The sequence below is a fragment of the Solanum pennellii genome, chromosome 10 (genome assembly GCF_001406875.1).
Source record: "Solanum pennellii chromosome 10, SPENNV200".
Lineage (NCBI taxonomy): Eukaryota > Viridiplantae > Streptophyta > Magnoliopsida > Solanales > Solanaceae > Solanum > Solanum pennellii.
In genome coordinates this window covers 77,821,195-77,848,749 of record NC_028646.1, presented here as the reverse complement: position 1 = coordinate 77,848,749, position 27,555 = coordinate 77,821,195, and the positions used below count along the sequence as shown (strand labels likewise).

The 27,555-nt window shown below is 32.4% G+C and overlaps 4 protein-coding genes across 4 annotated transcripts; 2 read left to right on the top strand and 2 right to left on the bottom strand.

The window, feature by feature from the left end:
* Positions 1–62: 62 nt before the first annotated feature.
* Positions 63–4,733, top strand: LOC107002372 (beta-glucuronosyltransferase GlcAT14A). Its single transcript, XM_015200361.2, has 4 exons — positions 63–648; positions 1,011–1,086; positions 1,413–1,528; positions 3,902–4,733. The coding sequence occupies exons 1-4, from the start codon at positions 156–158 to the stop codon at positions 4,414–4,416; spliced, it is 1,200 nt and encodes a 399-aa protein (XP_015055847.1). The 5' UTR covers positions 63–155; the 3' UTR covers positions 4,417–4,733.
* Positions 4,734–4,901: 168 nt separating this feature from the next.
* Positions 4,902–7,162, bottom strand: LOC107002371 (lycopene beta cyclase, chloroplastic). Its single transcript, XM_027912331.1, has 2 exons — positions 7,020–7,162; positions 4,902–6,916 (listed from the first exon to the last, which is right to left on the bottom strand). The coding sequence occupies exon 2, from the start codon at positions 6,802–6,804 to the stop codon at positions 5,302–5,304; it is 1,503 nt and encodes a 500-aa protein (XP_027768132.1). The 5' UTR covers positions 6,805–6,916; positions 7,020–7,162; the 3' UTR covers positions 4,902–5,301.
* Positions 7,163–7,748: 586 nt separating this feature from the next.
* Positions 7,749–15,223, top strand: LOC107002402 (L-galactono-1,4-lactone dehydrogenase, mitochondrial). The gene is made up of 6 exons (XM_015200413.2): positions 7,749–8,474; positions 9,878–10,128; positions 11,840–12,025; positions 12,640–13,042; positions 13,720–13,860; positions 14,887–15,223. Exons 1-6 carry the CDS (start codon positions 7,848–7,850, stop codon positions 15,043–15,045), a joined length of 1,767 nt encoding a protein of 588 aa, XP_015055899.1. The 5' UTR covers positions 7,749–7,847; the 3' UTR covers positions 15,046–15,223.
* A 4,584-nt stretch (positions 15,224–19,807) lies between these two features.
* Positions 19,808–22,396, bottom strand: LOC107032447 (BTB/POZ domain and ankyrin repeat-containing protein COCH-like). The gene is made up of 2 exons (XM_015234050.2): positions 21,706–22,396; positions 19,808–21,013 (listed from the first exon to the last, which is right to left on the bottom strand). The coding sequence occupies exons 1-2, from the start codon at positions 22,189–22,191 to the stop codon at positions 20,012–20,014; spliced, it is 1,488 nt and encodes a 495-aa protein (XP_015089536.1). The 5' UTR covers positions 22,192–22,396; the 3' UTR covers positions 19,808–20,011.
* Between the last annotated feature and the right edge of the window lie 5,159 nt (positions 22,397–27,555).

The following is a 27,555-nucleotide window of genomic DNA, read 5'->3' as shown; positions in this document are numbered from 1 at the left end:
CACCCCACCCCACCCCCACCTACCCCAAACCCCAAATTACCCAATATTAGAGGCACTCATTTTTTTGTCCTTCATTTCTAGCACAAAGAACAAGAACCTACCTTCACTTCACACAAAGTTCCCAACTTTCTTGATCTTTGACCTCAAATCTTGAAATGGGTATCAAGTTTTTCATGTTTTCATTCATTCTAACCTCACTTTTCCTCATTCTTATCTACATACCTACTCAATTTTCCCACTCACCCATCACCATTTTTAAGCCAAAAAAAAGCTTCATAATCTCAAATACCACAACTAACCCTTACCCTGTGAAATTTGCTTACTTGATCTCTGCTTCTAAAGGAGATGTAGCAAAGCTAAAAAGACTTCTTTTTTCACTTTACCATCCTGGTAATTTTTACTTGATTCACTTAGATTTAGATGCACCAGAAAATGAACACCAAGAAATTTCAAGATTTGTAAGTGACAACTCTGTTTTTGGAGAAATTAATAATGTTTGGGTTGTTGGAAAGCCAAATTTAGTGACATATAGAGGACCAACTATGTTAGCTACAACACTACATGCAATGGCTATGCTTTTGAAGATTGCTAAATGGGATTGGTTTATTAATCTAAGTGCTTCTGATTATCCTTTAGTTACTCAAGATGGTATGGTGAGTACCTTTTTATTTTTTATTTTTTGTGAGTTTTTGTTTCAAAGATTGCATTTTTATCAATATATATTTGTTAAAAAAACATTTTTTTTCATGTGGGGTTTTGAAATTTTAGAGAAAAAACTGTTCTTTATGATTCTTGATTTGTGTTTGAGAGAAAGATTCAAGTGATTAATCTTTTTTTTTTCTTCACATTTTTTTTAAAAATAAAATGGTTAAAAGAATGTTTCTGAAAATGTGGTGAAGAAAAATAGTTAAGTTTTGTTTATTATATACTACAAAAAAAATCTATAAATTCTTTCAAACATTTTTTATTTGTCATTATGTTATTTTAACTTTTTTTTTTCATGATCTCAGATCTGATCCATGCCTTCTCTGACTTACCAAGAGATCTAAATTTTGTACAACACACTAGCCACATGGGGTGGAAGCTGTAAGTATTTTTTTTTAATCTAAATTTTAAATGGTAGAGAACAACACAAATAACTATCACTTATTCGCGAGTTTCACATTCAAACTATCCCTTGTTCGATAGTGATAATGTAGGAAAAGAGAACACCACTTTTATCAGCTCTTACGGTGTGGTTTAATACATAGATGATGATAATTCAGGTAGAAGCGTGGAACAATTGATAGTTGAGTTGTGAAATGACTAGTGAATAAGTTTGTGTTTTTGATCATTTAACTTATTTTTAATTGTTTATTTATGAAATTCTTTAGTACTTATCAATCAAAAAAACTTTCTTAATTTATATTTAGGAATAAGAGAGGAAAGCCAATTATTATAGATCCTGGTCTTCATACTCTAAACAAATCAGAGATTTGGTGGGTTATCAAGCAAAGAAGTCTTCCAACTGCTTTCAAGCTTTATACAGGTTATTATTTTCCTTTATCTTCTAATGTTTAATTTATTATTTGTGGCTCCAAAAATTCTAAGAGATTTTTATAATATAAAGTATAAAAAGTGAAAGGTACATTACATGTGAGATGTGACTCTTGAAGAGAGCAAAAGACCACAAAAAGAGGGAGTAAAGTACTTTTACTTTTATTTAACTACCTATATCACCTAGATGAGGAGCAACTTGTTCTCCTAAGACTATCTATAAGGTTGCTCGGATCCGTCAAAAATGTTGTTGTATCCACATGCTTTGAATCTTTAAAAAATGCATACATATTGGGTCCCTCCAAAAATATTGTTGCATCCACCTGTGTCGAGTCCTCCAAAAATGAATGGTGACACCCAAGACAATCATAAAATAAGTTATGTTGCTCGGACCCTCGTAATTGTTGCCACACAAACCCGTCTCAGATCCTCAAAAAATGCATAGTTTTTTAGGGATCCGACACGCACCTCAATAAGGAAAAGCTTAACACAAAAGGGTAAATAGTTGGATGATGGACTAATGGTTACTGCCTTACTGGTTTGCTTATATGGACTTGGCAAATCCTCCCCTCAACAACTAGTTTTTAGAGTTGAGTTAGGCTCAATGTCTATATCTTGTCATGGTATCAGTGTAAGACTCATCCTAATTATCATTTCCAATGTTGAACCCCCCCTATCAAATTGCTCACGCTCCATATATCCAGCCTTGGGCGTAAGGGGATCAAGAGTCTTACATCGGTTCTTTACGGGATGAGTGATGGTATCAAAAGATAATTAAAAAATAGTTTGAGCTACATTATCAAGAAAATGCACATGTTAATGCCATTAACACATGCTTTGCACTTGGTTTAAGGGACATATAGTTCAAGTAAGAATTTCTACATTGATTTGATGGAATCTTGATTCTGCTGTTTTTTGAATTTGTGTGTGTATAATCATATATCATATATTATTATAAGTGGAAAGCCATAATAGTAAAAGTTGAAATACATTTTACCCCTATCTTAATTCAAAATGTTGTAATATATCTAAGCAATTAAATATTAAATAATAATTATATAATATTATATTAAATACTGAAAATGAAAAGGTGTTTTAAAACGCATTTTAAGAATGTCTCTCCATTCTCCAACATAACTTTTGAGTTTTCTACAGAATTCATAGCAAACTTTTGGCTTATAAATATCATGTGCATGAGGTAAAATTATTATTGGCAAATACATAAGCTAATTCGCCTTTCATAGCTAAGAAGAAAAGAGAAATTGATTTATCAATTATACAAAATGCTTATGCATGGAGATCGCAAATTAAGGAAAAAAGTTGTAGTGGAGTGTTCTCTTGCTTTTCGAAGGGTTTAGACTTAGTGGTGCCTGTTGTAGTAGTACTCTTATTCTTGTACACTCTTTCTTTTGCTTTCTACCACCAATTCTTTTTATGGTGTTTTGGTTATTGCACTTTTTTTTTGTTGTTATTGTTTTCATAATGGTTGTTATAAATAGTATTATATTATATTGTCTTCACTGTCATTTTATTTTTCATCTTTACTCTAATTTGCTATATTATATATGTAGATGTTATGATGTGTGAAGCAATGAATATGTAAATTTTGTCTTTACTTTTGTAAAAAATAAGTATTATCTTATTTTGGAGAAAAATATGATGCACACTTCGTTATACATAATTTATAAATTATAGGATTTGTCAGTGCAAATACTTTTATCTCATGGTCCGTGCCTTTGTTTTTCCTCTTTAAACTTGTAGCTTCCGAATATGATTAGCTTATTTGACGCTATTTTTATTTTCTTCTATACGAATAAAGTCTTGTGAATGATGTGTATGTTTTAGTTTTCTTCTATTTGTTGTATGGTTTTTCTCTATTATTCTTCACCAATATAATTTTTATGAATTTTTCTTTATCATTATCGTAAGTATGTATTGTTATTTGGCTCTAATTAGTCATATCACTTTATTAGAAGTGTGTTAACTACTAAACAAAGTTACAAAATTATCAATGATAGCTTCAACGGAATTAATTTACTGATGGTAGCTTCAGAGTAATTGATTTTAAACATTACAATGTGCCTCTAATTTGTTATTTCTCGTCTCACATTAAAAAATATTACTCACTTTGCATGATTTACATAAAATTCTAATTGTTCTAACAAATCTACGTGTCCAGAGACTAGTATAATATAAGACTCGAGATTTGTTTTCAATACGACTTCTTGTTGAAATTTGTTTACAATATGACTGTCTTCCGTTGTTTTCAGTATGACTTCTTTATGACTGTATTTGCTTTGTTTAACTCGAGCCGAGGGTCTTGTTGAAATTTGTTAACAACTACTAACACAAAATCTATTTACAGGTTCAGCTTGGACAATATTGTCGAGATCATTTGCTGAATACTGCATAATAGGCTGGGAAAATCTTCCAAGAACTCTACTTCTCTACTACACGAATTTTGTGTCGTCTCCAGAGGGTTATTTCCAAACAGTCATATGCAACTCTGAGGAATACAGGAACACCACAGTGAACCATGATCTTCACTACATTACATGGGACATCCCTCCGAAACAACATCCAAGATCCCTTGGTCCGAAGGATTACAGGAGAATGGTTTTAAGCAACAGGCCATTTGCTCGGAAGTTCAAGAACAACAACATTGTACTTAATAAAATTGATCGCGATCTTCTCAGAAGACGAAATGGACAGTACTTCTCAGCTGGAGGATGGTGCTCCAATGACGATGATCGAGGTTGTTTGAATCTACAGGTTGAGAAATATGGCGTTTTAAAGCCTGGAATGGGTGCGAGAAGGTTGAGAACTTTATTGAAAAAATTGGTATCTGCACCACATTTTGCTAAGAGGCAGTGTAGATGAGTTGGAAATGAAAGTACTTTTGTTGGAAATAGATGAAATAAATTGTGGAAGAGGATGTAATCATCCAAAGTCAATTCTTGATAATTGTCACAGTTCATTAGTTTGTATGAGAAAAAGAAAAATATAGTTCACAAATATTATTTTAGGTGTGTACATCTATCCTACGTTCTCTAGACCCCACTCGTGGGATTATACTGCGAATGTTGTTGTGTGTAGGTCCGAAGTCCAGTTTTATTGGTTCACACAGTATGAAACATAATGCTATATGATTGAAGATTAGAGGTGCTGTATGATCATTGGTTGTATTATTTCTGTTATCTGTTGTTTTCTACTCAAAGGTATCGGTTTATTATTACAACTCAACTTGTATATCGTTAGAGCTAGAGGTTTAATTGAACTCAATATTTTTCACATATAGGGTCAATATATGTGAAGAATCACAATATGTACACAAATATTAGAGTCTGATGAGTTCACTTCTAAGATCTTTAAAAGTCGAAACCATTAAATTTAAATCCTGGATTTCAGTACATTCAACTCATGCTAGAACTGCAATTATACTTTCACAAACTTACAGTTTTACTTGTATATCTAAACATGAACATACAAGTTTGTCTTCATACAACGACATAACGAAAGGGAGAAGTTTCTCATCACATCATTCCATTTCTCTTGTAGTTTTAGAGACCAGTAAACATTCTGCCTGTAGGAACTCTTACATCGCGATTATTGTTGCTCCAACTTAACCAGTGTTCCTGTCCCCCTTGTTAATCGCTACAAGCTCGGTGAAAAGGGAAGAAAACACAATACAAAGTAAAATGGCAAACAAAATGAGCAGTATATTAACATATATGTGATGTACTATTGAACAAGATCCTTGATAAGTCATTCTGTATCCTTTAACAAATTGTTAATCATAGTTACCAAAGGAACAGTTCCTTTGGTCATTATCTCTAATCTAGAAGTATTTGAAGCATGAGAGAAAAGGGATAGACCGAAAAACATGAGTTCAGGAAGAAACAGCCGAGATGACAAGAAACCATGCCAATAATGAGGTTCTAGATCAAAAAAGGCATCGAAAAACCTTCTTGTAGCGGATAAATCAAGCTTCAGAAGAACATCCATACCAAAGCAAAAGAATTCTCTTTGACGTCTCCTTTCTATTGGCCACAAATCTTTCCAAACAGATGCCGATAACTCATTACCTAGATGGTCCTTATCAGAACCAAGGTACTGAATTATTGCATTAGCAACGACAGGAGCTGCAGCTAGCGTCCTTGCTACCATATAACCCGTAGAAGGATGAACCATGCCAGCAGTACCACCAATTCCAACTACCCTCTGAGGTATTACTGGAAGGGGGCCTCCCATTGGGATCACACACTGCTCATCTTCTTCAATGCTCGTAACTTTTATACCCAAGTGACTCAAACGAGCCACCATTCGTTCTTGAATATCATCCATACGTAATCCAGGACGAGCTACAAGGGAGGTTTCTTCAAGAAATATTCTGTTTGATGAAAATGGCATGGCATAGAGAAAAGTTGGAACTTTTCTGTTCCTCTCTTTCAGCTTCATATTGTTATTAAGATGGGAATCTCGCCAATCCATAAAAAGCATCTTACTTGTATCGAAGGGATGTTCCTCCACTTCTGCCAATATGCCATAAGCTACTTGATACCCAGGATTATATGGCTTATCATACTGAACAAGACATCTAGAGAATCCCGTCGCATCAAGAACCACTGTTGCCTGAATAGTCACACCATCACTGCAAATCAGCATAGATTTAGCTTCCTCATGAATTACCTTTATAACTTTTGCTTGGTGAAATTTAACACCATTTATTATGCATTTCTGCATCATTTTCGACTTGAGCTGTTTCCTATTAACCCTTCCATAAGGTCTATCAAGATTCTTAGTTTTATCATCATCGACATAAACAACAGCACCTGACCATGTCGCATCAAGGCAATCCAACAAATCCATGGCCTCAAATTCATCCACCCAAACACCATAGTTGTTAGGCCATATCAATTTAGGGGACGGGTCAATCGAGCAAACCGATAACCCAGCCTCCGAAACCTGCTGTGCAACAGCAAGCCCAGCAGGTCCACCACCAACCACAGCTAGATCTACAACAAGCCCTTTTGAAGGGTCACACATAGGAAGCTCAAAATCAAGATTTTCCTTCTTTATCTCAGGTACAAGCTCCAAAAGAGTACTACTCCTAGCTTTAGCACAAACCCCTCTTCCCCAATTCTCACAAAATTTTTTAAAACCAAGCTTCAGAGGCTTTACAGAGCTAAAGGAGCTACCTTTAACAGCAAATCCATGAAAGGGTTGTAGAAATTCAAGCTTATTTGGGGTTTTCAACAATGTATCCATATTTTCAAACAAGGGTTCAAAGGTTTCTTGAACTTACAAACAGGATTTCAAAAAAGTTCCCTAATTTTCAATTCTGAACATCAAACTAGAACCAATAGTTTATCTAATAAATCTGTAAAATGAAAAGGGTCTTTAGAAATTTCTCAAGATTTGCCATATAAAAAAGAATTACAAATTTATAATTTACATAAGCTTATACTGGAGTAAGTGCTCACCATGAAGACACCTAGGTCACATCAAGAAATCTCTTCCTTGTGTTGTTATAAAAATTTACAGCAAAATTCTGGTGCTGGTAAAGGATATGCTTGTGGTGAACATGAGTATGGCCTTTGAATTGAAAAAAAAAACAAACAATAAAGTTCCTATCTTTTTCAATTAGTATTTTGGTGTGGGGACCTTCTTTTTAATTGAATTTTTGGATATGAATAATTCATTTGTAAGGTAAAATAAGGAGTAATATTAATTATTATTTTCAACTTCAGATGTATACAAGATTTTCGAAAATTTAATTTACGTATCATTTAAAAAATAATTAATTAATCTTAATTTTATTTTTAAGTGACTTAACAATCCTACGTGACTCCTTACAAAATCCATTATAGATTTAAAGCAAAGAAATAAAGCCAAAAAGTACTATGCTTAAGATTTAGATATTTAAAATTGAGAACAAAATTGTTTAATATCAAATAAATATAATAATTTTGATTATAAAAAAGATTTTGAGGAGAGTCCACATCTATCTTAATCACAAAAATAATCCGATTAATTGAATATAGAAATCATTTCAATTATAAAAATAATTAAGTTAATTAACAAAAAAAATAATTAAATTAATTGAGCAATAAATTCTCGATCGAGCTCGTATCGCGAGGCTTACCTAGTCAACATCATTCCATCAAGGACTATGGTCCCATTTTTTCCCTAAAACCATAAAAAAATCTTGAAGAAATAGTATTTCCACCTTTCATCTTTTTCTTCTTCATTTCTCAGTCCAGAGTTTCCATTAAACCTCCTCAAAACCCCATCAAAACGACACCGTTCAAATGCTCCGTTCCTTCACTTCCAAACGCTCTCTTCAATCCCTTCTCCACCACCACTACCGCCGCTGCCGTCAGAATCCTCAATTCCCAATCTTCAATCCCCGTCCCTTTTCTTCATCGCCGGGACAGCCGTCTTCCGACGCCGAGCTCCGGAAATACATCGGATACACACTTCTCCTCTTAGGTTCTGCTGCCGCCACGTATTATTCCTTTCCATTCTCGGAAAACGCGAGAGACAAAAAAGCTCAGCTATTTCGGTATGCTCCATTGCCGGATGATCTTCATACTGTGTCTAATTGGAGTGGGACTCATGAGGTTCGGACTCGCACTTTCTTGCAACCCGAGTCAATTGAGGAGCTTGAAGGGATTGTGGAAGAAGCGAATGTGAGGAAGCATAAGATCCGGCCGGTTGGGTCGGGTTTGTCGCCGAATGGGATTGGGTTAACACGAGCTGGGATGGTGAATTTGGCGTTAATGGATAAGGTTTTGAGTGTGGATGAGGAGAAGAAAAGGGTTACTGTTCAAGCTGGGATTCGGGTTCAGCAGCTTGTGGATGAGATTGAGGAGTTTGGGATTACTCTTCAGAACTTTGCTTCCATAAGAGAACAACAGATTGGTGGCATTGTTCAGGTGATTGATTGATTTGTTCCTGGATGTTTTAAACAACTTATCATGTCGATTTCTTGTGGATTACTCCTCCGGTTCAATTTGTTTGTCTTAAAGAATGCATCTTTACTCTTAGAATTTCAACTTTTCACCTGTTTAAGACCATGGTTCATTCTACATATCTTTAGTTTAGGAACACAAGATTTGAAAGTTTTGTACTTTCTGACACTACGTCAAGTCAAAACCGGATGAACAAATTGAAATGGAGGGAGTGGTTAATTTAATAGATAAAAGTGAAGTGATAGATAATTAGAGGGCTAACTAAAATACATAGTGTTTCCATTCCAAATTTCTCCCATATATGTGGTATTAATTAATTGGGATTAAGGTTCATGTTGACAAGCATACATGAAGTGATTAGGTCCAATGATTGCTAGAAGTCATTTTAGTCTCGCTGGAAATTTGTATGCCAGTCAACATTGTATAAGCCTTTTCTTGAAATGAAATGGAGCAGAAAAACGTTTAAACTTGTATTGTTAGGGAACATGAATTATTGAATATTGTAATGAAAGGGTACAAAATGGACAATGGGAAAATTCATATAGCCTTATTGATGAGTGGTTGGCTGGTTATTCCTGTGTTTTATACTTCTAAACTAATTTTTTTAGTTCTTAGAGAAGACTACGTAGTGTGTGCGAATTCAACTCACTCTTAATTTGAGTTATTTCAAGTTTCTACATTTGTCTTAATTCTCATCTCCCATTTAAACTAGGATACTTGACTGAGGAGTGAGAATTTTTGAGGCTGGGGTATATGTTAATCATGCTTTGCCTTTTTTGTGCTAGTGCTGAAATTTTATTTATGGCCTATACATGTATAATTATGCCTTCTCTAGGTTTACAATTCAAATAGAGTTCCAAAGACCGTTTGAGGCCTGGTAGACTACATTTGCATAGTGGCAACACTTCAGCTAGGAGAATTGCTGGATGCTTTTGATTTTACCCAAAAAAATAATACTGGAAGCTTTTGAGGGAGAAGTTGTCCCTGTGTATAGATGATAACTTAGCTGTATACTAACTGTTTTGTGATGGCCAGAAAGTTGTCTCTAGATTTGGTGACATGATGAGTTTTGTGGAAAGTTTATGTATGTACTCTGCACACTTGTACTTTCTTGATGTACATCTACCTATGTAAATAAAAACCTTACTTTTGCATGATCAATCAAAGAAAAAATGTTCAGGCTGATTCTGTTTCATTACATGTTGTGTTTCAAGGACAACATCTGCTTTTTGCTACCTGTTTGAAGTTTCTACATTATTCCGACTTGCAGTTGCTTGATATATTGATTTGTCAGATGTATGTTTCTCTTTTGAGGATTGATTGGGGAAATTCTAAAGCTTTTGTTCCTTTGAATTCAAAATTGTTAGGTTGGTGCCCATGGCACTGGTGCCAGGTTGCCTCCAATTGATGAACAAGTCATAAGCATGAAATTGGTTACCCCTGCCAAAGGCACAATAGAAATTTCAAAAGAGAAAGATCCAGAACTCTTTTATCTAGCTCGATGTGGACTTGGGGGACTTGGTGTGGTTGCAGAAGTCACTCTTCAGTGTGTTGAGAGGCAGGAGCTTGTAGAACATACATTCCTGTCTAACATGAAAGATATCAAGAAAAATCACAAGTAAATATTTGCTTTTTTTTAGTGAATTCTTTTCCCTTTTGGGAAGCTCTCATAGTTGTTACATAGACCTTCTTGGAGGGTTTCTTTTATAAAGAGCTTGTTACCTGTTAATATTAATGTATCCAAGCTAATGATTTGCAATCATCCCAAAACTCAGCACAAGGGATCTCATGGAAAGGAATTTAGGCTTTGTTGGTATTATTGTGAGAGACATATGCTTGTGTATTTGTGATTAGTGAAACAAGGATTGCTCATAAAAAAGGAAAAGAAAGTATTTCTTTGTCCCAGTTTATGCGTCACATTTTCCTTTTTAGTTTGTCCCAAAAAGAATGACATCTTTCTATAATTTGAAATATTTGACTTTAAACTTCCCATATTCTACGTCAATTCGAGCTTGCTCGATCTTAGTTCCACAAATCTCACTGCACTGACCATGATAAACTCCTATTCATTCAACTCCTTCCAATAGATACTTCTCGAACTCCCCATCAACTGTGAATTTCAACATCCATTTTTCTTTTCTTTTTTTTTAATTGATACGGATAATAGCTTGACCACCTGTCAGCTTTTCAAGTTGATAAAGAAGTTAAGGCTAATGACTTCAGCCATCACCCATCAACATCCATTTTTCTATTCTTTTGATTGTCTTGCTGCTCAGTCAACACTTACAACTAGAGCTATATGCTCTAATTTTTTGCTTTGATGATGAAGTGAATTATATAGATTTGAACTCAGAAGATGCACAATAATATACATCTTTGTTGCATCCAATGGTGTGACCTAGTGGTCAATGAAGTGGGTTGAGAACCATGAGATCTCAGGTTCAAAATCCCTAAAGAAGCAAATATTAGGGGATTTCTTCTCATCAGTCTTGAACTCGGTAGACAGATTTACCTAGAACTGTGTTGGCGGGAGGTAGCACATACCTTATAAAATTAGTTGAGGTGTGGGAAGGCTGGCCACGACACAGCAAGTATTCGAAATAATAATAATTATGCTACTCTATCTCAGTTGTGGGATTACACAGGGTATGTTGTTGCTACTCTATCTCATTAGTATCTTCTGTATTTGTGGGCAAAAACATTTGAGAGAGGACGGAAAATAAATAGTGAGAGAGAAATAAAATGTTGGAGAAGAGAAGAGATGAAAGAGAGATAAATATAAGTGGTAGGGTAGTTGCTAAAAGTAATGATGAGAATATAGAGTGAGAGTTGTAGTCCCTCATAGGTGAACAATTTATTTATCTCATATTGTGCACTGATTGGTGCATCTTTGTAGACTGTTGTAGACAAAATCCAGTATAAAACAACTTCTAGAAATGTCTTGTAAAAGTAAAACAACTTGCTAGTAATTGTTGATAACCCATGTACCCTTTCAAACTGCAGTATTGAGAAAATCTAGGTATCTCAGTTAAATCTCATCTAGTGTTTCCTGGACTTGAATGGAAGCTGACCAGTGGTTGCTCCAATAGAGTTTATCTTGCCTTCTCGGTTTTATCAATTTTAAGTGTACTTCTAGCCTACCCTGGAATGTAGTTGAAGTTTTTTGCACTTTCTAATGTTAATGCTGATGATCCGTTGCACCTATAAATATGTTGTCATGGCAGTTTGTTGTTAATGATGATGCATGTTTCACATAGCATGGTGAAGCACCTACATTCACTCAATGTCCTTTGCTTGTGATATAATGCCACTAACTGTCATTACTTCAGGAAATTCCTATCCGAGAACAAGCATGTCAAATACTTGTACATTCCATATACTGATGCCGTTGTGGTTGTGACATGCAATCCTATGTCTAAGGATAAAGGTCCACCAAAGAACAAACCTAAATATACTGCAGAAGAAGCCTTGCAGCATGTCCGAGATCTCTATTTGGAGTCGTTGACTAAGTACAGGTATGGTGGCATTGAACTAGCCTGTAAAACCATATTTCAGAACATCTTTTTTCTGGCATTTCTGCATGATGTTCTATTGTTGGACGAACTTGCTCATGTAGTATCAGCTATTTTTGTATACTGAGCCCCATTATGCAGTTGACCTTTTTCTGAAAGGGGGTTAGCGAAATAATATACTTTGATGGACTAATTTAAGGCAATTGTAAAGATTAAGACACTTGCAGTAATGATATGTTCTGGAACATATTTATAAATTTGCAAAAATTTCAATTTACTTAGCTTTTACTTTTTAGCCTCACTTGTAAGGTTGTGCTTAACGGAACTAACATTTCAATCCCTTCATTAAAATTGTGATCTTGTATCATACTTATTCATCATTAGCAGATGAATACAAGTAACAGAGGAAAACGACTCTAAATTAGTTTAGAAATTTGTTTGATAAGCAAAAGATCACAAATAATTCAGTATGACTTGTATAATTGACAAAGTGTAGTCTAATTTTTCCACATAAAAAAGATGTTGTCTATAAACTATAAATGCTGAAGATTCTATGTTTCAATTTTTCGAATAATGTTTAATTACTTGTTAAATAAATTTCTTACCATTTTTTACAGAGATTCTGGTTCTCCAGATGAACCTGAAATAGTTGAACTATCATTCACTGAACTGAGAGATAAACTACTTGCGATGGATCCTCTCAACAAGGAGCATGTAATTAAAGTCAACAAAGCTGAGGCAGAATACTGGAGGAAATCAGAAGGGTATCGAGTTGGCTGGAGTGATGAAATTTTAGGGTTCGACTGTGGTGGCCACCAGTGGGTATCAGAGACATGTTTCCCTGCAGGTACACTCTCAAAGCCTAGCATGAAAGACCTGGAGTACATAGAGGAGTTGATGCAGCTCATTGAGAAAGAAAGTGTACCTGCCCCTGCACCTATAGAGCAGAGATGGACTGCTTGCAGTAAAAGTCGAATGAGTCCAGCTTATAGCTCAGCGGATGATGATATATTCTCATGGGTAATCATTTTTTAGCATGTGAATCTATGACTTGCTTTTATGAAAAATGTCCTTCATTCTGGAGCCGAATAATTTACCATAAATATTGTTGCACAAATTCAAGTAACTACTAAATCATGAATGAAATATAAAACCATGATGGGTATTTATCTTTATCTGTTTTTAGATAAATTAAAAACCATGACCGATCTTTTGTTAAGAGTTGGATACTCTCACCAGTGTATTCTTTTAATTTGCTTTTGATTGGGCTGTCATGTACTCTGTCATTGGGGTTGTGGCCTTGTTTTTAAGGTTGACAAAAGGAGCTCAGCACATAATGCATGCAAATATTTGTTCGTAGTGAGCTGTTGACTAATATAAGTTCATGGTCCAACTGCATCTTCTTCAGAAAGTAAAAAAAAGAAGAGATTTTGAGTCCATGGGTTGTGATAATTAGGTGAGCTAATCAATGCTGACAATATCAGGTGGAGAATAGATCTCAAACAAGGGTGGATGGGTTTCATAAAGTTTGTACTTTATATTAGTTTTGATAAAATACTAGATAACCTTCTATTCAGAAAGTGAAGTCCTCGCTCTGTTTACACCCAAATCTGTGATTATTTTTTATACCTGACTTTGATGCAGAGATTTATTACTTATTTACTTAATTACTTATCTCCCTTCCAATATGTTGCTAGGTTGGAATTATCATGTATCTTCCAACCATGGATGCTCGGCAGAGAAGGCAAATCACGGAGGAGTTCTTCCACTACAGGCATATGACACAATCACAGTTGTGGGATCAGTATTCTGCTTTTGAACATTGGGCAAAGATTGAGGTATGAGTTATTTCTCACTGCTGCTTATGCCAGTTATATAGGGGCATACAGATATTACTAACCAAGCAGTTCCTCTTTTTCGTTTTATTATTTTATTTTACTTTATTATGTGGGCAAGTAGCCCCAAGGGAAGAGAGTTCAATGGGAAATGTCTCCATCCCTGCTACAAAATCCATTGAAATATGTGGTGAAAAGAGAATATCTACAAGATAGATAATCAGAATATTGGTTCTTTATTATTGTTGAAAAAATCTCTGCAAGATAATAGAGATCAGATTTTTCCTACTTCCACTACTTTGCAGCTATAGCTCCTTTAATTGTTATTTTGCAATTCTAAAGAACTAGGAAATTGACAGGAAGACGGAAGTTCGAACTATCCTCTTGCACCTGTTCAATGCACTTGGCCTTTACTCTTTAGTTTTTTTTTTTTTTTTTTTTTTTTTTTTTTTTAACAGTAACAAGTTTCTTTAACTTGTTTAGAATCTAGAGCTGATTCATTTCATCAAACTGCTTGTTAGAAGAGACATCTTCGAGAAGCATACATCAAAAATATCTAGTTGGTAGTGCCTATTATCTAGCATAAGTTCATCCTTGGGGATTGTTACTTCATTATCATTCTAAATTGCCAAAGTCTAGAACACACTGGCCTTTGGAGCCTTTTTAAATTTACTTTCTGGATTATGACACTATCTAGCAACTGATATGGTAGTTCTTTGTTCTGGTAACAATGTAGATAGTGGGGCAAATAGGAAGACACCGAATTGGTGTTTACACCTGTTCTCTTAAATCATTTTCCCAAAGCACAGCACTGAACTTCTTTATAGTTAATTATTTCCGATAGCAATGCATCTTCCAACATGAGGTTTACATGTCATGAAAAATATTGGTCATATACTTTGTTCATAGACATTCACTTCTAAAATATAAAAAAGAAAACCTAGATAGCCGAATCTCTAAGTAAAGTTGACAATTGGGTACTCAACATGGTGGGAATTGCATTACCATTTAATTTTATGTTACTTCCAGGTTCCCAAGGACAAAGAAGAGCTTGCAGCTCTGCAGGCAAGGCTCAAGAAGAAATTCCCTGTGGATGCATACAATCAAGCGCGAAAGGAGCTGGACCCAAACCGCATCCTATCTAATAACATGCTTGAAAAGCTCTTCCCTTCATCTGAGGCTGTGTAATCTTGGTTGGTTTACGTCAACTCCTTATCAAATTATATTTTTACGATAGTGATCATATTCATGCCTGTTTCAAAGCAAATACTTTGCGAGGAAATTTTTGTCCTGTATATTGATTGTTGTTCAGAATGTTAAGTTGAAGGAATTGTTACAAACTTATAATAATGCTTACCATGCACTGTATATGCTTGAGGCCAGTTTTAAGTACTGATAAAAGAATCGTTACACGATAAACCATTTGTTATACACTTTCCTTTTCACTACTGTATTTCCTTCTCATGCTTGAGTTGAGGGTCTATCAGAAACAATCGCTCTGCCTTCTGATCTGATATTTATGTTTAAATGAGATGTTACTGAATTAATAATTTACCAAATGAGTATTACTTTGTATAATTTGGAGTTCTCTATTTCTCACCTTCTCATTATTGACAATTCACTTAAAAGTTGTTTTGCTTTATGAATAAATTGTAACTTGTGTGTGTAAGAAAGCTGGTAATATGAATGACAATGCAACAGATTCTTTTTTTTTAATTAAAATACTGAAAAACAAAATGGCAGTATCATTAGTTTTGTAGAAATAGTTCCTAAAAACACTTGACAGAACTACCAGCTCTTAGGATTGGATTATTCATGAAAAGTTTAACACGTTCTGACTGACAAAATTCAAGAAGCTGATAAAAGTTATTATAATCATTTCATCACAATGTAATACTTTATATAATTTATAATTTATTCGATAGGTTTTGTTCCCACGATGACTATTTTTCCAAGTCTGGAGCCTAAAAGGTATAAAAATTTTAAAACTGTATACAAATTTTTATTTTAATTAAAACAACAAAATCGCTGGTAAAGCAACAATTTGCTAAATTTAATTATTTTAATTTTTTTTTAAAGAAATCGTTAAAATGGGATTACTTCACTCGATATTCTAAGAACCCTAACTTCTGATTTTTTATTCAAAGGTGCGATCCCTGGTCTAACTCAAATCTAAGAACCCTAACTTATATTGGAAATTGCTGCCATTTCAACGATTTCTTTTTTTAAAAAAAATTAATTTAGCAAATCGCTGCTATTGTAGCGATTTTGCTTTTTCCGGCGAGCAATCGCTGCACTACCAGTGATTTTGCCGTTTTGGTTAAAATGAAATTTCATATACCGTTTTGAATTTTTTGTTAACATTTTACACCCTTTAGACTCCGGACTCCTATTTTTCTGGTCATTGAAAGACTGAGCAAGAACGATAAAAGAATGATAGGGATACACATACAACGATGATAAATTATCCTTGATAATCAATAACATCTTGTTCTTATCACTTGGAATAAAGAAGATTCAGTGTATATATTCTTACATAAGCAGTCATTTTTTCGTAGTTGGTTTGAAAGATGATTGTGATGAGATTCATGACTCCCTCAATACTTTTTGAGTAAAGTTTATTGTATATGATTTACAAGTTTTATGTGATTTGAAGGCTATTACACGATGAGAAGTTTACCTAGTGTTCATCACAGAACGCTCACTCGAATGAGTGATTGTGACATAGATTTTAATAATTTGGAAATTTTTTAAAAAACAATTGATAATAAAGAAACTTTAATTTTCATTGTCTGGTCATTTCAGACATGTTGTCCACTAGTTATGTCATGATTTATTAGGACAGATCCTAAAAGAGAAAGGAAAAGAAAATCCACAGACGAAAATTCAAAAAATAAATACTCATTTTCTTATTAATTTGTTTAAAAATAAAAATAATTAACTTTACATACTTTATTTTACCTTTTATCATAGTAAAATAATATGTAAGTCTTTATATAGTCACACATTTGTTATAAACAGATAAAGTCATATGTGGCAAGAAATTCATTTCTTTTTAAAATTTCGTATCGATTCAAATTGTATTATGTCACAAAACTACAAGTAATCATATCTTAAATAATCACAATTTCTTTTCTATAAAAGAAATGACTTCAATTTGCAGGCTAAGCTTTCACTTTTTTCCCCTTTTTTTCCTCTTCTATTCTATTCTTTAACTTTAGACAAAAAGTGTACAGATGTTGATGGCACTAGTAGCAGTAGAAGAACAAGGACAAGTAGAAAAAAAAGATGTGTTCCAACAATTTCAGTTTTGGCTTCAATAAAAATATAATCACGTCGTTTTAATTTGTTTATCTTATCTTCTATTTGGACAATCGGAGAATCTTATATATTAATTACAACAATTTTGTAAAAAAATCGACTTCTCTTTAACTTTATTCAATCAAACATCGCTACATATAAATAGAAACAACACTGAGTACTAGTTTGAGTTAACCTAGTCAGTTTAATGATTAGTCTTTAGAAAACACATACTCTCCCTCTGTCCACTTTTCGTTGTCATGCATGTTGCGTTTTTCGAAAGTCATACTGAGAAAAAAAAAGGGCTCGAAATACGGTGACCTGATACCTGGCTTTCTCGCTATGAGAAGTTGCATTTGACTAAGTTTCAAAGTTATATTAGATGACACTAATTCAATATTTTTTTTAAAAAAAAAGTAGATTTTAAAAAAACTGTTTGAAAAGTACTATAAATTCAATTTTTTACGTATCAATATGATGAAATAATACATTGTTAAATGTTAGTCAAAGTTATTATCGTTTGACTCTAAAAAAAGAAATTATAATAATTAAAAGTGGACGAATGTAGGATGTTAAAACATATATAGAGTCCAAGAATCCACAAAATCTAGTTTCAAGTGAAATCAACAGTGTCCAATTCTTAAAAATTTCATGTCAAGATCATGCAATATTGCATATATATTAGTCTTTAACCCTAATCAAATAAATAATGATAATTCACTTAAAACTTTAAACTCTACATTCGATACTCGAAGCATTTCACATTCAATGCAAGGTTTAAAAAGGAGAACATACACATCATTCAAGGAGGTATCATGTAGACAGTTTGTGAGTGATTCCACATATAATAATTGTACCTACGAATTACACGAAAATAACTTTACTGTTATTTAAAAATTGATCCCTTCGATAATAAAACCTATACAATTATCCTAATTAGATAGGGTTTCATCTCAAAAATTCTAATTTTCATTTTCCATTTAATTATTCAATTATCCGAGTCATTAATGAGATACCACTTTACAGGATTCAGAATTCCAACTTATTTTTTTTGATGCCTACTAAAGGGGAGCAAGAGACAAAAAAAGGAGATCGAAGATATATATATTGATAAGTCAAGAACTTTAATAATATAATTAGAAAAATATAATATATAGTCACACTCACTTTTTTGCATTCATGCAAGACAACCAACCACATTTTCTAAAGCTAAATCATATCCTTCACATAAAATACTACAATTTATTATCATTTTTTCTAAAAGAAGATAACGTTATTATACATAGCCTATCAAATTTCCATTACATCAGCCAAATAAAATTTAAAAAATTGAGTAAAGCTTAATAGACAGCTCATTCCCCTCATTAGAATAAAAAGAGCTAAAAATGGTAAGAAACATAAGTAACCCCACCATCACAAGAAACTAAAAATATCCCACTCTAAAAATAATAATATAATTAACGTGTGATTAAAATAAAGGATACGTAGTACTCAATAAATATATATATATTTGGGAAAATTATTGGTTTCCATTTGTCCATGACATCAGAAATGGTATCTACATATAAGCATCCTTAAAGAATCAAATATTATATTAAAACGAGATTCGAAAAGAATACGTTATATGTATATCTTATCACTATTACTTTGGAGTAAAAAATACGTTCAACTTTAATTACTTACATACTATAATGGAATAATTACATAAATTAATACATTTTAAAAAATAATTACTGATTTTAGCGATACTTTTTGTTTATTACCATTTATAGCAATACTGCGATAAATCTATAATATGTATTAAAAGTGAATTATTTATGCAATATATTTGAATTATAATTGTTTTTGAAATATATTGTGTTTGTTTGGTAAAAAATGGTCACATTGTATTATAAGTGTATTAAAATGTGTGATAAATGTATTATCCATCATTAAAACTTGTATTATATGTGAATAATAAATTGTTCTTTGTAATATGTATTAAAATTGTATTATAAATGAATTAAAAGCGATCAAGTGGAAAAAAAATATTGTTGTTATAAATTGTAAATATTTTATTATTATAGCACATTTATGTAAGTTTCCCTACTATAATAGATAAATATAATCTAAATAATATAAACATTTTATATATTAACTATATATGTAACTTAAATTCGAAAACATATCATATAATTTTACTATCATAAAAAGAAAAAATAGAAGAAGGTAGACATAGGATTTGACAGTCCAGAGATTGAAAAGATTGACCTGTGTCCCTTCTCTCCATCACAAAAAAAAAAAGAAAAAACACTTAGAATATCTCAATTTTCTTGTCCCATCATATAGATTGAATAAATTCCAAACACACCGTTAAATGTACATATTGCATTATCATCCTGAAATGCCCTAGAAACAACACATGAAAACCAATACAATACATACACAACAGATAAATAAATAATATATTTACTCTATCAATGATATCGAAACTAATAGAGGTTCTGAATTCAAGTCTCATCGCTCTATCATCAAAAAGATTTTCCACTTATTTGACTCATTAACGAAAAAACCAAGCAACATGTGAGGACACATAACTTAAACTTTCAGATATCGATCAAACACGTTAATAAGTACGAGTATATATATACACTAGAAAAGAAAAAAAGAGTAATATTAATGATTTTCTTCATAATCAACCTTTTTGTTTTTGTGTTCCCCAAATCCATGAAATTATAGACAACTTATCTCTTTCTAAAGAAGAAGAGATCATCAAAAAGGAGTACTAGAGGCAAAAAAAAAAACAAGCTAAAGTATTTTTTTGTTTTGTTTTGAAACATAAAAATGTCTAATTAAGTAATAAATTAAAAACAAACTAATACTCATGAGAATGATGATGATGATGATACATTGTTGATGGATTCTGATTATTGTGGCTACTGCTGCAATCATGATCATTATTATTATTCATTTTGCATGCCATTTGATGATGATGATGATGATTTGCTACATTTGCACCAAGATTCAAATACACCATTCTTGAATCCAAATTCAAGTTATTGTTTCCACTGCTCGTACTCGAACTATGATCTTCACGAACATGTGTATACATGTTCTCCGAAGATTGATTGTTATTCGTTTCACCCTCCTCTCGTGAAATTACCATAGCCGCGGATTGAACTAACTCAAGACATAGACGTAGTTTATTTGGTTCGATATGAGTTAGACCAGGGATCGCACCTTTGAATAAAAAATCAGAAGTTAGGGTTCTTAGAATATCGAGTGGTGTAATCCCATCGACCGTTTGGGTATTCGGGTCAGCATGATGATCTAGTAGAACCGCAACCATATCCGGTGAGACCATTTCGGCCGCTAAGTGTAACGGGCTTTTACAGCTCGGCCCGGCCTGGTAATTTACATCGGCCGCGCCGAGCTCAAGTAAAGCCTTTACAACTTCGCGGCTACAATTTTCAACCGCGTAATGTAACGCGAGTGACTCATCAAGATTTAAACCTTCTCCCATTACCATAAGTTTGACTAATTCAACGTCCGACGAATCGAGCGCTCGTCTCATTCGTCGGATCTTCTGGTCCTCGAGCTCAATGTTCGAGGACATTTGATGTTGATGGTGATGGTTGTGATGATGATGAGGGATTAAAGATCTTCTCGATATAGAGGATTTGAGACGAAGATCTTCGATTTTGGCAACAACATCAATAGGGAGGTGTTTGGCTAGGATTTCAGGTGGGAGACCTGATTTTGCAACCAAATGAGAACAAGTAGTCCAAAGTTGATGCATGTCTTGTTTTCTTGAAGCTATTAAAACTTTCATCACATCCTCAATTGAAGCTTTTTCCACCATGCTTATCAAATGCTTCTACAAATAATGTCAATAACAAATAACGTTACGTTACGCCTCAGTCTCAAACAAGTTAACATGAATCAATCTCCACTTCTTCATTTAATCTCCATTCATATCAAAAAATGAAAAAAGAACCAAGGAAGAATTTGAATATATGAAATTTTTTTTGTGATTAGGTAAGATAGATATTTGATTCAACATTTATATATAATATAGTAATTAATTCCAAAAGTTTTGTTGTTGTATTGGAACCAAAAGAGGAAAGTAAACATAACTATTTGGGAAAAGATTTGATATCACCACTGTGGAAAGACAAAACCAATGAAATCAAGAACCAAATTTAGAAACCTTTGAGTTAGTACCTAGCTAGCACAAACACATAGAATAGTACAAATTCAAACAAGTGTTAAAATCCTACATGAAATCAAGAAGAAAAAAAAACACTTGTTAGACAAGACATCTATGATCAAGATTCCACTATACATAAAAATATAGTACATACTCCAATTAAGATGAAAAAGGAAAAAAAAAATGGATCTAGTTATTATGTTAAACAAACCTAGAAACAAGTAATAAAATTTCACTTAGATTAAATTTACAAATGAAAAAATACTATTTTTTTAAAACATAAGATCCTTGATCCACTTAATTAGAAACCAAACAATAACATGTAAAAATAAATAAAAATAAATTAAATTAAATTAAACCTGAGTAAGCAAAGCAAGTTGTTCAACTCCAAAAGATCTAGCGGCTGAGAGTGTATCAAGTGCAAGATCAACGGCTGATGTGCAATGTGTATGCCAACAGTTTCTTTCACCACAATTAGGCCTTGGTTCATGTTTTTGTGGCACAATTGAAACTTGTCCACTATACAAAAATTGTAACATCAACAAAAACACCTCATACCCTACAGTGTTCACAGGTATTACTACCTGTGAACAACTTGTTGTGCCCCTCGGCGACGACGCAGCGCCACCGCCGAACGGGCCCAACCGCGGGCCGGAGACAGATGCTGACTCCGGCCCGCAGAAGAATTTGCGGAAGAAGAGACTTCTAGCAGCTAAGATGCATCTATGAGCATGTATTAAACGACCTTCAACACTAAAAGTAACATCACTAAAAGCTTGACCATTGATGAGAAGATTTAGATAATCTAAAGAGAGAGTTTTTAAGGAATCTTCAAGACTATTCATATTGAGAGGGGAAAAAAAAAAGGATAGTGAAATTATTTGAAGGTGTAACAATAGGAGAAAGTTTAGTGGCTTTAAGTTACTTCATTTGATGGATTTCTTTTTTTTTTGCTTCTTTCTTTGTAGCTAAGTAGGAGTAGTACTGATCAACAGTACATGTTATTTGTTGTGAGATTCTCTACCTATGGTGTTTCTTCTATTGTGTTGTGTAATTAGATATTTTAGTGAGAGTGGGGGTGGGTGGGTGGATGAGGGTGGGGGGTGCAATATGGTTGGCTATTCTTGGGCCATTGGGGTATTTATTATATTTATATATAAATTAAAAAGAAAGGAAATAAAGAAATAATACTGACAAAGCTCGTTTGGTACGAGGAATAAGAAATACTTAATCACGAAGTTAATTTCAAGATGAGTTTATTTAATTTCATATTTTTTTGTGATTAAATTAGGGGGGGGGGATTTTATGTCGAGATTGTATTGTAGTGTTACGTTTATCCTATATTCTTGAAAATTATTTGGACATAATATTGTTATTTATAATTTTTCAACATTTTTGAAAATTTTTATATAATTGTTTTCATTTCATATTACTCACCAAATTAAAAAAAATTAGACCTAATTTGTATTTGTATCCCAAAACACCACTCTATTTTCCAAATACCATTTTAAACTTTTTTTCAAATTTCATAATTTTTATCTCCAAACACTCCATCACATAATTACAAGTATAAACAAAAACAATTCCTGCACAAGAATTCGTATATTTATACAACATTTGACATGAAATACGAAACCTTTGTGTTACCAATTAATTCTCATGTGTGTAACTCATCAATCATATAATCCCCTAATGTATAAGTTATTTATACACTGATAGTATAAAATATTTAAATTATCAATTATTATTTATTTAAGAGACGCATAAAGTTTAAAGTGAATGACGATATCAGAGTAGTATATGTAACTTAAATTCATTGTATGGTTTAGCTGGATTTTCAGGTATGGCCAGTGTTATTCATGATTCATTAGCTGCCTAATAAAGCATGTTGAAAATTCTTGGAGATAGTGTGCAAGTAAAAGATTAGACAAACAGAAAAAGTACTATTACTAGAAGTTAGGTACATACATGTTTCAGTTTTCCCCTCTAAGTTAATGGCCATTGGAAAGTGTAGTGTAATTAGAGGTTGTATTGGGTATATGAAACTATTATTGGCTTGACGTATATTAGTTTTCGTTCGTTGTTTGATGTCTGTATCATAAATTGTTTACTTAGTTTGATTGTGAACCATACAAAATCTATTAAAAATGAAGCAATGTGTTCTCTAACATAAATACCTTCATTCTAAAACTCAAATTCAAAATCTTTAATTAAGAAAGGATGAAAGTCCAATTTTTACTTGTAGAAGATTTAAAGACCAATTTTCTTTTAAAATTGAGTAGTTTGAAAATGTAAAAGGGCATTAACGGTCTTTTTTGCCTTGCCTACTTTTAGGAAAAGCTTTAGACCATCGATTTTTGAAGTCGCAACTGATTCACCCGACATGTCACAAAATCATCGGTTATTTTTCATTCAAAAAGAATATATACGTATTGATATTTGCCTTAAATTTCTAACCACAAACAAGTTTTCTTTTTCTTAAAAGTAAAATATAAAGTCTTCATTCTTTTTTTCGTAGGAAAATGAAACTCTATAAATAGAGACTCCTTCCTGTTAGCAGGATTTACAATGTAGACCTAGGGGCTAAAGCGTTCTGTGAGGATTAAAAACAGTTAAACACAAGTCTTACTTTAATAACATTGTGAACTTCTTTGTATTGCGAATGAATCGTGTGAAATTATTTCTCTCTATATTTTATATTAATATATTTATATCTCAACTTTTGTATATATAAATCGATCAATTGATAAAATCACATTAAAATTTTATCTTATGATCTATCTAATTAATCATGATTTCAATACGAATACGACGAGTACGGGAAATATAGAGTGTTAGGGGCAAAATGAGGTGGGCAGAGATATAGGGAAGTGTGTCGGCCGGGTAAATGGGGTTCATAATTAAACGGCTTATAACTTGGAGTTTATTTAGGGTTTTTTTTTTTACTGACTTCTCTGTCTTGCAGCTTAGCGTGCGTGACCTCCTTTACCCTGTCATGTGACAAATAAATACACCAAAAAGCTATTACTAATTCTTTAACTTGTATACTGTTTATTATATCATCACCATCAATTTATTGTCCCCTCGTCTGTTTTCGTTAAGATTATAATGTTTAAATTTAAGTATATAATCGAATAAGTAAGATGTTATTTGTAGATTTGAATAGTGAATCATTAAGGAAATATTGTGTTCGTTAGACATGATGGAGACTGTTTGTAATAGTTGTGATAGTTGGTGTGAATGGATAGTAATGATGGTGGTGATAGTTGTAATGGTGAAAGGTCTGGTTGGTGTTGTGGCGGTTGGTAGTGATCGGGAGGATTGATTGATGTTAGTAGTTGATTGTGGTGGTTGAAAAATGTGACGGTTGATGACGTGTTGGTGATGTTAGTGGTGATTATCGAAGAATACGTGGTGATTTTGACAAAGTGTTGATGGAAATTGACGATAAATCCTAATTGTGATGCTGGTGGTCGAGATAGTGGCAATGGCAGCATAATAACAATATGCATGGTTGACATCAATGATGGCTATGATGATCGAAGTAGTTAATGGTAATAGCTAACATTTGACGGGAATATAACTTTTGATATTGTAGTTTAAAAAAAAAAAGTTTGATTGAAATGTATTACTACTCACTTCGATTATTATGAATCATATTTAAATACAACACAAAACACAAATCTATTAAGATTCGAGTCACATAAATACCAATGATATTTGATAAATTTGAAAAATGGGAATTGAAATCATGTGGAGGAGGGGTTAGGTTGATCACTTCGAAAGAAAATAGAAAGAAATTAAGGTGCAGTGATTGACAACACATCATTGTCTGTCTTATGATTTGAAATCCTTCGATTTGACATTTGACTTGTCTTTTCATTTACACACAACAAAATTACTTCTATTTTCTATTTGTATTAACAAAAAAAAATCACATATATTAGTATGTACAAAATTAATGTGCATGAATTTAGTTTATTGAAAATAATTTTTTATATATACAATAAAAGTATATATATAATATTTTTTTTAGACTCAACTCATCGAATAATAAGTTATTATTTTTGTATGAAGTTACTTTCTCTATCTATTTGATTTATGGTCTCATATTACAAACCTTTTTCCCCGGAATTTAGGCTTTCATTTACCTTTTCCTTTATCTCATGTTTTCCCCTTTCCAAAAAGATACTCAGAGGTGAAATGGGTAAAACATAACTAATTCAAAGTGAAATAGAAAATTAAAATAAATAAATAAATAAATAAATAAATATATATATATATATATATATATATATATATATGGCCGAATACACAAACAGATTCCTAAATTTGTTGGGTTTTTTCCTTATGTACCTCAACTACGTTATTTTTCAATTGAATCATTGAACCACCCATAATTTGTTTCTTTAAAACACTGTTGGTTGATTTTGATCAGCTTTTCTATTGTAAATGTCTTCAATTGTGTTCGAATTGTAATAATTTTGATTGAAGGAATGAAGAGAAACCGTGTTAGTCTCATTTATTTTCAAATGTGTTCAAATGACTTAAGTAAAACACAATTATTCTCAAACATTTTCATCATCAATTGGACTAATGATTTGTGGAACAACATATGTATCCTCTATCAATACCCCTCACAAATCTGGTTCCACATCAGACAATGGTGTTTGTTTAAACGGAACAAATTATGGAGGTTCAATGATTCAATAGGAAAATGACGTAGTTGAGGTACCTGAGGGAAAAAACCCAACAAGTTTAGGGATCTGCTTATGTATTTGACCTATATATATATATATATATATATATATATGTATGTATATGTATGTATGTGTGTGTGTTTAAACTTGATTTATCGATAATTTTTATGATTTTCAATAATTTATATATTTATGTGTCAAACTTAATTTTACTTGATCCTTAATTCTCAACAATCCACAGATACATTTTGACAATCATTATATTATGTATCACTTACATAATTAGTGTTTATCATCACTAAATCCTAAATTAGCTATTTCTTTTGGTGTATGTCTACAAATTATTTTTGGCATGCTAGAGGTAGTTATTAACCAAACTCTACGTCATTTTGTTATTTTCATATTCATTTCGTTGAATATTATTTACTATGATAACAATTATTAGATTCAACCAACCTAAAAATTCTTTCAATATAGACTGAAATTGTCTGCTTTAGATAAGTCCCTATTGTAATCATTTTTCAAAGAGATTGCATACCTAATAATTCTTGAAAAGTCATTTATAATTTAATATATGTATAAAAAGGGAAATTATCAATTTTTCCTTTTAAAGCTGTTTAATGCAACTCAATCAAAAGGGCCCCCACACACACACAAAAAAAATAGTCAAATTAAATTTGATATTGTCATGTTATTAGCCATTGAATTCCACATAATTTAGTTGGAGGTCTTTTTTTTAAAAAAAAAATCCATTGATTTCATGTTGGCCAAATTATTGAAAAAAGGATGAGAATAGATTCCAAATTAATATAAAGTAAAGTGGGTGAAAATCATAATAATCATTAACAACTACACATACTTTAATTGTTGAGGAGATTAAAAAAATGATATTAAGTTTTTTATTATTATAAATTATCGATTGATTTTTTTATGAGACCTCTTTATAATATTATCAACACATTAGAATTTAATTATAAATTTTGGGATGGATCGATAAGATTCTCTAACGACCAGCTAGAACTCTAAAATATCATATCACAAACGAAGAAAGACACGAGATAAAATTATATCGACCAGAGATGGGTTCTTCATCACTCTTTCATCCTAATTCTCGAAGATTATTTTTTATAAATTTGAAAATCTTGTAATCAACTATTTAAAATTCAGGGGGTTATTATTTTATTTTTCTTTCAAAGTATGAAAAAGGGTTATATACTATTTTCCAAAATAAGGAGTTTATGATGGTTAAATGGAATTTATTCCAAATAATAATAATGTTAAGGTATTCTAATTATCTAAATTTCATTTTCACATTTGTCTAAATTGTTGATTAGCATTTTGGAAGTGGCTATTTGTCAATTTCTTCGTATTTGTAAACATAAATGTCCCTATGCAGGGGGTTATGTCTAATTTTTGTATGAAATTAAAGTGTATGAATATCGAATTATAAATTATTTTTCATGAGTTCTATTTTTATTTTTATTGGCATTATATCCCACAAGATATACC